We start from the raw sequence: 11132 nt of genomic DNA, 5'->3' as shown, positions 1-11132 counted from the left end.
CCCCCCCCCCCCCCCCCCCCCCCCCCCCCCCCCCCCCCCCCCCCCCCCCCCCCCCCCCCCCCCCCCCCCCCCCCCCCCACGAGCAGGATATGCCCGTAGAAGACAAGCACGCTGCCGTCGGGAAAGACCCGTTTCCAACCACGAAGCATGCAATGGGAATTTTTTTTTTTTTTTTCACCAAGGACGGAACTGGATGATACTGTACGCAGGACATCTCAAGGTAGGTACCTACCTCAATAAAAGATTATGTGATATACTCAAGACGCTAAACTCTGCTGGTGTTGAGTTGGTAGTGCACGTTCCTCTTAAGTGCTCATATCGGATTAGCTCGGATAAGGAGCGGGGAAACGTAAGGCCCCGACTCCCGTCACTGTCAGTGTGCAAGTACAGGTAGCCCACACGCAGAAAACACCGTGACCATCTCTGATATCGGCAATGAGTGCTTCTGATGAGATACTTATCCGTACGTTCCTCAAAGTTGGAGGTAGGCACTAGTAGCCGTAAGCTAGAGCAAGGTAGGCACCTAACGCTTATGCCACGCGTGGCGCGCCGTTCCCGCACGTTTCCTTCCCCCCAGGAAAATGAAACTTTTCCTTTTTTCGTCTCTCAGTCTCGCTAAGGCGCCTTGGGTTGACTTTCGCTTGTTTCCTAGCGTCTGCTTCTAGCGGCCGGGACACTATAATAGACGGGATATTGCACGTAAGGTTGCCATCCGGGGCGATACCTCTTAGCTGCTAGTGCACATCATCATCAACGATCACAATTGATCTAGGCTGGAATCATCGACGTGTTTGTGTATGTGGTGTGTGGTGTGTGTTATACGTGTTGCGTGAATTGTGCGCGCAAGTTGGATGGATGGAGGCTCCTAGCACGAGGGTACCCAGGGCAGACTGTTCCTGGGGTGCTACCTTATGTTGTGTGTTGGCTGGCTTGCTGCTTCTCTGGGATGCAGACAGACAGACACCTTGCCAAGTGTTTCCTGCGCCTTCTTACCCAACTCCAAAAAAGGGCAAAAAAAAAACCAATTGCATTTGGACATGGTGTCCATCTCATGTTGCTGTTGGTTACTGTTCGTTCACTTCTCCTATGTCGTATCAATACTTTAGCCGTACGCGATTAACGTTCATCAAGACTGAATTGATGATTGTCTAATTGTGCTGCCCATTGTCTCTCCTTTCCGTCCGTTCCCCGTACTAGTCGTAGCCGAATCACAGCGAGATTTTGCGTTTGCAGCTGCATTCCATCTCATCACATCCTCGTCTCATCCTCCATCCCATGCCATCCCATGCTGCCATCGCATCACTCACATTCCGCCTGTGCCAACGTCGACATCTCTCCTAATTGTCTGTTGGCCTTGTATCTGGATTAACCCCTTGACCCTGGCGAGGCTGAAGGTTCCAAGCACACCCCATCTTGTGCTGCTCCGACGCCCGACCTTTTTTTTTTTTTTTTTTTTTCCCAAATTCCTCAACCCTACCCATCTCGTCTTTTCTTTCGTTCCTTTTTTTGCTTCTGCCACCCTTTGCGCATCGGCCGTTCGTTTCGTTCCAACTCGTCTTGGTCTAGTTCAAACGCCCTGGTGGCACGCCCCCTTGGCCCGAATTGGGATGAACATCGGAGCTGTCGTCTCAACAGCCGCATCACACGCATTTCGCATCCACATGCGCATACGTTACCGCCATCGCTACGCGCGACCCTGTCCTTGACTTGGTCTTCCTGGTGATTCGGATTCTATGGCTGAGGTACCGAGAAGCACGTCGTCGCCCAAAGATAGGTCGGTGTGGTCTGTTCCCACGGACGCGGAGCGCACCACTCGTGAGAAGATCGTCAGCCGTAACCGAACGATGACGCGCTGAGAGGTTCGTTTCATCGCGGGATCGTCCCTGCACCTTGCTCCTGTTACTTTTCGAGGACCCCCAGCCCAGTTCCCGTTTTCCATAGCCATACACCCCCATCCTCCCCCAAGGTGTTCGTTCTTCTGCACGGCGCCAGCCTCTAATTCTGCTGCGACTGCCAGAGCAGAGCAGTAATTCGTACGCAGGTTTGATAGATGCCCTTCTTTACGGATATCTTTTGCACTCCCGGTTGCGTTGCGTTGCGTTGCGCTGCGCTGCAGTCCAACCAGACACGTCTCTCGGAAAAGTTGAAACACCCCTCGTCTGCATCCAACGTTAGTGATGGTTGCACGCGTGACTTTGGGGGAAATACGGGTATCCGTACTTCGTACATCCTCGGGAAATCCGTACAGGACCGAAGGCCGCGCAATGACAAGAGTTTGAAGGAGAAGCCGGGGGGAGACGAAGATGAACAAGAATTTGCCGGTTTGCTCCCTAATATGGCTGAGGCTGAGGTGGTTAACAATTGGCTTGCTTGCTGGTATTGTTGTTGTCGCTGCCATCGATTCATCTTTACCTCAACGAGGTGCCTTAGGTAGGTAGGTAGCTTAACCAGTCAGTGGCAGGCTCAGGCAGGCTGCGGCCTGCCAGGACGAGGTCCTGGCCCGGGTTGTAGGTGACAGGGGTGGGAGATCATCTCTGCTCCTGGATCCTGTGCCTGTCTTTTTTGTTTTTTCCCCCTTCCCCCAAGAGCCAAACATCGGACGGAATATTGACAGTGTAATATCTGTCGGCTTGCATATGCAGCAGCTTCACAGACATCGACAAATTTGTACTTTCCACGTATCCGTACGTAGGTACATACATACTTGGAATGCCAGTACAATCCCCTCTCTAAAGTAAACTTTCTCTCTCTCTCTCTCTCTTTCTGTCTCTTGGTCTTGGTCTTGGTCTTCTCCTCTCATCTTGGTAGTCCAACAGTAACTCTGCCCCGTGCGAATTGTTCTATTCTTCTCTTGGTCGTCATCGAACATCGGCGACCGGGAACGAGAAGAGCGCTAACGGCTTCTCGTGCAGGGATTCTACTGCTCTGCTGGCCTGGACCTTACCTTACGTGTAACTTGTAAGGACCCCCTTCTTCTTCTTCCTCTTCTTCTTCTTCTCTTCTCATCTTTCCACGGCCATTTTCCAGTTTCTCACACCTCCACCTCGACGAACCACGCCCTCGCGAGCCAAATACGTAGCAGAGGAGAGAGAAAGAAAAAAAAAAAAGGTGCACCCCTCTACCTCACGCCTCCCACTCCCAGTCCCTAGTTCCCTGGCGCCCCCCTCCTCCCCTAGTCGTTCCCTCTCCACGCTAGGTTCCTGACTAACTTTGCCCAAGCTTCCGCTGGCTTTGATTCATAGCACACACTCGCTCGCTTCCCACAAAGCGCCCCCGACCACCACCAACACCACCGCCAGTCTTTTCTCATCTTAACCTGACCTCGCTCCGCACCGCGCCGCACCGCACCCACCTCTTCTACCTCGTACTATCTCTACCTCTACTTCACCCTCCTCTACCTCCGACCACCTTACACCTCTACCTTTATCTTCATCTACTCTACCACTTACCCTTAATATCTCCCTCGCCCATCACATTCGTTTACCATTATAACTCCATCGACAACACTACGAATCCACCGTCGCATCTCTTCGTCACCCATCCGCATTTGGGCTTCATTTACCCGACCACGCCCTGCTCTGCTTCTGCTTCTGCTTCGCCTTCTCCCTATATCTTTCCGCTCTTGCTTCATCCGCAAGCCGATCTCACTACAAGTCGACGTCTATCACATACACCGCCGTGCTCTCTGCGCTTTGCTCGCATATACCGCTGTCGCTACCTCGGCTCGTCCAATCGTTCCCGCCGCACCGTCTCATACCGAACTTGATAGACCAATACCAGCTCCGATTTGCTTTTACCGTGTGAAGGGAAGAGAGTGGAAGACGTCCAGATGGATCACCCCATGCAAGATGCCCCGGCCGATGTGCTGGCGAATGCCAGACAGACGCTTGAGGCTTTGAAGAGCTCGGGACTTTCGCGCGAGGTTTTGCTGCAGATGTGGGAGGCCGACGACAGAGCACAGCAGCAGCAACAGCAACAACAACAACAACAGCAGCAGCAACAGCAGCAACAGCATCACTCACCTCAACCGGATGCTGCCATGGAGGACGCTTCCACACGAGGTTTGTACCCTGCCGCCTCCGACGATACCCAAAAGACGACCGACATGCTAACTACCTTCTTGTGCCCTCAGCCATTCACCATGGCCACATAGGTCACCGACCGCGAATTTCCGTATCCTCGACGAGCTCAGGTTCATCTGGTCATGCCAGTATCTGGTCCATGGGATCCGCCCAATCGAATGCGACCGTCGCTACCAACTACTCCCAATCCTCCCAGACCTCTTCGCCGTGTCAGCAATCGGCCCCTCAGGCCGCTGTCGGTGTCCCTGGTAGCATGCCCCAGGTAGCAAGCGCCCAAACTGGATGGGGTCCCGGTCGCTTCAACTTTTACTGGTGCACATCCTGCGAGACGAGATTCAAGCGCAAGTACGACTGGAAGCGTCACGAAGAAGAGTTCCATGAGCGTTGGAAGAAGTACCCATGCCCCGAGCCTGGCTGCAACCGAAGTTTCTGGGGAGCCAACACCTTCAACCAGCACCACAAGGCGTCTCACGGCTGCAAGTCGTGTCCCCACTCCGAAAAGGTTGTCAAGTATTTGAAGAGGAGAAAGTACTGGGCTTGTGGCTTCTGCTCCGCGCTCCACCCCTCGAGAGAACGCCACGTCGAGCACGTGGCGAGACATTTCGAGTCCGGCAAGACAAAATCCGACTGGATGCATTCCAGAGTCATCTATGGTCTTCTCCATCAGCCTCTGATCCACGAAGCTTGGAAGGACATCCTGCTGTCAAGGGCAAATGAATTCAACGGACGTCAGCCCAACTTTAGTTGGGACCCGACACAGACCGGCCGTGCTCAGGGCTTCATGGAGAATGAGAGCCCCGGTCAACTTCAGGATCTACTCGAATTCTTCTCGGGTCCTAGTACCGAGGCCGAACATATCGTCAAAATCGCGTACAAGCTCGCCGACCTCGTGTTCCTCCAGGTACCTGCGTCACCGCCCATGCAATACCAACAATGCTACCCTCCCCCTCCCACGATGCCTCAACAGTACCCCCCTCAGCCGCTTCTTCCTCCTCCTTCGATACCCTCTCAAACTCTGCCGACGCAGTCACCTCAGCCTCCTATCCTTTCGTCTCAGGACTCGTCACCTGGACCTTTCATGGAGCAGATGAGGGCGCAGTCTATGATGCCAGCGCCGTTGTTTCACACACCACAACCACGAGCCGCGACAGAACCCCTTCGCCGCGCGTCACTCGACAGAGAGTTACCGCCGCCGCCGCCGGAGACACAGCCCATGAACTTCAGCTACATCCCCGATGGCATGGTCTTCGAGGACTGGGAGAGCTTCTCGAGCACAGTCGTCGATGAAAACGCACCAGTACCGACGCCAATGTCAACAGAATGGCCGCTGATGCCTGTACAATATTACAACGCCCCCGTGGGGCCATGATCACACTCATTTTTTTTACCTATTTTTTTGCAAAAGAGAAGAAAAGTCGTTTCATTTGTCATATGTCACATGGGTTGCTGCTAGCGAGTCGTCCGCCGGCCAATCAGTATAGTATATAATGGTAATCACCTCGTTGGAGAGACCAGTCTCTAAAGTTTTTGGATCATCATTTCTTTGGGCCGCGGATACGGGCAAAAAGGTACGGACGCGGCATCGGATAGGAATACGAATGGCAACGGGCAGGCCAAAAAGAGGCGGAGGCGTCGCTCACGATAAGGGGTCTTCCATTACGGTTGGTGGTCAAATGTCAAATGCGATCGATACATACAAATCAAAACATCGTTCCATTGTACCGTGTCGACGTCTTTCATATTTGTCACGATGAATCAATTGCTTCGCAAACTGCTCCGGACCAGCGACGCATGCGCAACAGCAATGAAACCACCCAAAACCCAGGCATGGCGAAACGGCGACGGCTGCCATTCCTTGGTGAGAGGCGCCTCACCGACTCGCTGGAGTTGCAGGGTGAATAGCTTTGCAGACGGCTACCTGCATACGCATCACATCACTCATGTCCGAACGTCGTTTAGTCGGTCAGCAACGAAAGATGTCTTTGATCCAGGCGTTTTCCTACCTCGAAATCCCTTCCCGGCCCAATCCCGGTCGACATGGAGAACGTCTTGCATACCCGTGGATTCTAGTATCACGGCTTGGCATGAGACCGACTCGTCGGCGGCGAAGAATGGACGGCATTGACTTGAAGGCAAGCGAGACACATATGTGTGCTTCGGCTGGCGGCAGGGTGACAGCTCGAGATAAATTGCTCTCGGTCAGCACTGGTGAACTTTTAACAAGTATAACTACGACATAGTCGCCCCCGCGTTATTGAGGTGAAGGTCCTGGCTGCGTGCAGACTTTCCTCACGTCGTTCGCGGTCACATTCGCATCAATCGGAGTCGTCCATTACTTCGTCTGGCGTGAAGGGTCGCTTTCACCCCCGCTCGTCTAACTGCTTCGGCCTATTGACCGTGTATAACGATATCATCCGTCTTCCATCCTACTGCGATCCACGGCGCACCGTGGAATCATACCTGTGGTGCGTAACTTACTTTGCATTCACTGGAATATTTCCGTATCGGCCATATCGTTGTGTCGATAATACCCGTTCGTCCCCGTTGTATTGTCCGGAACTCACAGCTAAGCTAAGAATCAGCAATGTCCAAACCATTTAGGCAGGAGGTGTTGCCGCTGACGGACGTGGAGGTTGTGAACGGAGATACATATGTCGCTTCCACTCGCGTCGGAGTATACTCGCTTGCTCGCTGGCTGGCACAGCGAGACATTGAGGAACCTTGGTGCCCTTGCAGGGCTGCTGAGAAAAGCGCTGGCAGTCCAGATGTCAGTGTCTTCTGGGGGACTCGCAGGACCTATCGTCAGGGATAATAAGAGTGGGCAGTTTCTCAGATAGAGGCAGATCGAGATAGATTTGAGACATAAGTGAGAACCTCTGATTCGCAGCGACCATAAACTGACCCAAGTGGAATAGGTAGATCTTCGCTTTCACTCATATTTGACTTCATGATAAGGTCCAGGGAGCACGCCTAGGGAAACTCTTTGCGTTTTCAGTTCACATTATCAACTTGATGGACACTGAGGCCATACTATAATCAACATAACACGTCAAAACTCCTCATCCAATCTCCACCTGCTCTACATGACAGCCACCGCTTTGTACATAGATATACGTATATGTGTTATCTGGCCTTACCCAAACACGATATCATCGCCTCTACGGGAGTTGACCGAGACAAATGATAAGGATTTGCCAGCAAACATACATGCCTCGTACGCAGCCTAGTATATGTACCTAAAGCCAGCCGCTCTTCGCTCTTGCGTCCTGTCGACTGCTACCTTCTCCCCTCCCTCTGCTGCAGTCGCTGCCTCCTGTTCCGCCGTTACCAGCTTCTTGTTTTCCCAGATGTGCAGGTAGCGGAGAACAAGTGCTAATACGCCTACCATTAAGCACAGGATCGCGTTGGCGCTTCCACCTGGGACGTACTGAGGGCCGGTGCTGCTGGGGTACTGGAGGAGGGAATTAGTCACATTGTAATACGTTGCGTTATGCTCATAGATACGAACCATGTAACTGCCATAAATGGTGGCAGTGTTTCCTTGAGTGACAGTCAGATTTTGCCCTAGACCAAGGGACTGGAACGGATTACCGACCTATCATGTTGGCAATGGCGATGCACGCCGAGCGCTTCACAAGTGGCCGGGGAAAAGAGTTGGCAACCCACGATACGATGATTTGATCTTCACGTTGTATGAGCGCATGCCGACTCGGGGCGATTGTGTTAACTTACAAGCTGAGATGGCACCCATGGGCATGAGGAACATGGCAAAGTAGCGAACACCAACGACACTGGACCCCGTTGCGATGGCATTGCCCACAGCTGACACAAGTGTGAGGCAGCAAATATGGATGGATCGGTCTTTAGTCTTGGACGAAGAGTAAGTAACGCAGAGCGAGATGAGGAAGGTCGCCGCCTGCAATCATGTGTCAGTAACAGTGTTCGAAAAGACGAGCATCATCGCCAAAGACTGCATCTTACCCAGGCCGGAGCAGTAAGCCAGAGAGTGACAATCTTCCCATAGCCGAGCGTTCCGACAATGGTCGGGAAGAAGTATTGGAATGTCTGCGTCACCAAACTGATGTGCTGCATCAAGACGAATACGTAAAGGCGATAGTCGCGCACGGCCATCTTGACGCCGTCCCACATGCTTTGCTCGCCGTACGTGTCGGCTTCCTGGATATCTTCGATCAGACGCCATGCGGCATATGCTCGCTCTTCTTCGGACAACCACTTGGTCGTGTGAGGGTAGTCGGGGAGAATCCACATGGCAACTAGGGCAAAGGCGATGGCAACGACACCTTCCTGTTTGGCAGTGTTTGCGGTTACTATTGAGACGCTCTGAGGCAGTCGGGAATAGGGAGTTGTATATCTTACGATGATGAACAGCCATCTCCATCCTGCGATGCCCAGGTCACCCTCCAGGTTACCGAGAATGGCTGCGCCGAGCAGTCCGCCAAACATGTTGGCCAGCGCGTTTCCGGCATAAAGATAGGCGATTCTCCTGGTGAGTTCGGCGCGGGTGTACCAGGAGCTCATGAGAAATACCGCACCGGGGAAGAAGGGCGCCTGTACGAATCAGAGATGTACGACGTTTCATGGGCATGTTTGGAGACTCACCTCGACGAAACCAAGGAAGAAGCGGATCACCACCAAATGCGTGAAGTTCTTTGCCCCGGCGTTGCAGGTCGAGACAACACCCCATAGACAACAAGATGCCGCGAGGTAGAAAGAGGGTCGTACTCGGGTCAGGAGCAGGTTGGAGGGAAGTTGCATGAGGAGGTACCCAACGAAGAAGATTGATGTCCCCAAGTTGAAGTCGGTTCCTGACATGCCCAGGTCCTCTTCCAGCGTCCCTTGACGGGCCTGCGCAAGATTGGATCGGTCGAGGAAGTTGAGGAGATACACTGGGGTCACGTTAGTTTCCAGGCACGGAGAGGTCTTGATGAAGCCGTCACTGACTCATAACCAGCGTCGGCATGAGCCGCCTGTCGACTTTCTTGAGCAGTCCTTTATCAAAATCCTTGTGCCAGGCCTCATCATGTCCGGAGAAACGCTGTGCCCATTCTTCGGGGGTCGGGTTTGAAGCCGAAGGCTTCAACGGGATTGGCGCCGCGTTTTCATCCTGCTCGATGCTGGCCTTTTTCGCGTCCATCATGTCGGTTTTCATTCGCGCCAGTAAGCCAAGTGGTCGATGAAGGATGATTTAAGAATCGGGCGCGCGCGCTCTAGGGAACGGCTCGGATTCTGTTCTTGTACGCGGGACGAACCCCTTGACCCCGTGGGGTCCAGATGAGGAGAAACATGGGGATGAGGGGATGAGGGGAAGAATAGCAGGCTGTTCTGTTCGGTAGATTCGTCTGCCGAGGTGACGTTGGTGTTGCTTCTCGGACTTCTCGCCGTTCTACTACTTTTCATGCGGGGAATGGGGAAAAGAAGAGTGGTGATGCAGCTTACTTCACCTTGGCGCGATGATCACTGGTTAGCAGAAGCGTCACTGCAGTGCAATCTGATAAATGCCGGGGCTGGTGTGCCTGAGAGCATCATGATTGGTAGCGGTGTGGCGAACCAAGGTCACCGTGCATTGGAAGCCTAGTTCGAGATGCGTGCATGGGACGTTACTCCTCGCCGCGAGATCTGTTACCCGGTGCAAGTTTGCAATTACCTCGACCTGACAGAGCTGAATAAAAATAAACCAGAAAAAAAGGCATCATTTTGGCTCTTCTATGGATATCTGAGATGCATAGACTCGAGCGATCAAAGCGATGCTCATCGAGGCATGAAGCGTCCGGTCTCCCCTGCATCTTTCTCGAACCCTGTCATATGCTGTTGCAGGACTGCCTGCCTAGCTTCCGTGCAGGACAGCAAAGTGACGGATTTTGGAGACATAGCTTTGATTTCAAACAATTGCGACTTTCGTAGGGTTGCTGACTTACATCGTTGTTCTGCGGTAAAAGGTACTGCCGAACAATGTCGCTGGCGACGGACTGTGAATGAACAAAGCAACTGACAATTCGATTATCATCACGAGTACCCATGTTTTATGAGGAACAGTGGAGTGGAGACTGTGATCCAGTGAGAAAGGACTATTAAATTAAGTCAGGTATGCTGAACGAACATGGGCGAATTTGATTGTCATCAACTACATGACATTGCCCAATCTGGATTGGAAGTTTTCAACAAGACGAGACCACGCCAAAACCGAGCAAACATCACACCACCGCCGGATCATTCGCTCGATTGATATCACTCCATTGAATGTTGTCCTACATAAGAACTCTAGCTGGCGGCAACTGGAATGGATCATCAAAAGTTGTCGTCGTCCAGACCAGGTTCATACTACCTGCGGGAGAAGACATCTCCCACGAGCCTCATCTGCAGGATTGGACTTCGAAATTTCGCCCGCCCAGAGGTATAATCGAGTCGGGAGGCTCCGACATGTCTGATGCTGGGCTTCTCGACAGCTCTGACGTAATGGACTTGCCATCGCCAAAGCTTGCCCCAGCTCAGAGTCCCAAAGTTGCGCAAGACTGCAGCCGGAACCCGTTGGCGCTGCTGACCTCTGTGAATTTAAATTCAACGCCAGAGACAGCCTTGAGTCTGGTGCTAGGTAGAAGAACAGACGGCAGGCCATTTTGGGATTTGACTGGTCCTGTTGAACCGAAAACCAGGTTGGTAGTCGTAAAAGAGGACGATAACCAAATCCAGACGAGCAAATTTGCCCAGAAATACCAGCCAGACGTTCCGGAAGAAATGCTACCTCTCGGGTACCATCCGGATGATGATGACTATGATGCAGATACTGAGGATACGTGAGGCCGCATTGCCGCATTGGCAGTACACCCAAGGCCTGTTTTCCTCCGCATCCAGATGATTCACAAGGTTCCACGACAGTTAAAGTCCATAGTTATAATTCAAGCGTCATGGATCGTGTCGGAAGGGAATAGAAGAGGCCTGCAACGAGGCATACAATGCCATGTGGAAACTGGTAGAAGACACGATGGACCATAACGCATGAGCTGTATATCCGGTGCAGTGACGTCAAGTCGC

The 11132-nt window shown here is 52.7% G+C and overlaps 2 protein-coding genes across 2 annotated transcripts; one reads left to right on the top strand and one right to left on the bottom strand.

Moving 5' to 3' along the window:
- Positions 1 to 3829: 3829 nt before the first annotated feature.
- On the top strand, positions 3830 to 5451 carry CkaCkLH20_10260 (homeobox and c2h2 transcription; the record flags this gene model as incomplete). The annotated part of the gene is made up of 2 exons (XM_038892974.1): positions 3830 to 4061; positions 4133 to 5451. The coding sequence occupies 2 exons, from the start codon at positions 3830 to 3832 to the stop codon at positions 5449 to 5451; spliced, it is 1551 nt and encodes a 516-aa protein (XP_038741629.1).
- A 1854-nt stretch (positions 5452 to 7305) lies between these two features.
- On the bottom strand, positions 7306 to 9240 carry CkaCkLH20_10259 (major facilitator superfamily transporter; the record flags this gene model as incomplete). The annotated part of the gene is made up of 8 exons (XM_038892973.1): positions 7306 to 7533; positions 7591 to 7622; positions 7678 to 7764; positions 7815 to 7998; positions 8064 to 8387; positions 8460 to 8651; positions 8703 to 8989; positions 9045 to 9240. The coding sequence occupies 8 exons, from the start codon at positions 9238 to 9240 to the stop codon at positions 7306 to 7308; spliced, it is 1530 nt and encodes a 509-aa protein (XP_038741628.1).
- Positions 9241 to 11132: the final 1892 nt, after the last annotated feature.

This window comes from Colletotrichum karsti (assembly GCF_011947395.1).
Source record: "Colletotrichum karsti strain CkLH20 chromosome Unknown Scaffold39, whole genome shotgun sequence".
NCBI classification, from domain to species: domain Eukaryota; kingdom Fungi; phylum Ascomycota; class Sordariomycetes; order Glomerellales; family Glomerellaceae; genus Colletotrichum; species Colletotrichum karsti.
The sequence above is the reverse complement of the archived record's forward strand: the minus strand, read 5'-3'. Positions and strand labels throughout refer to the sequence as shown.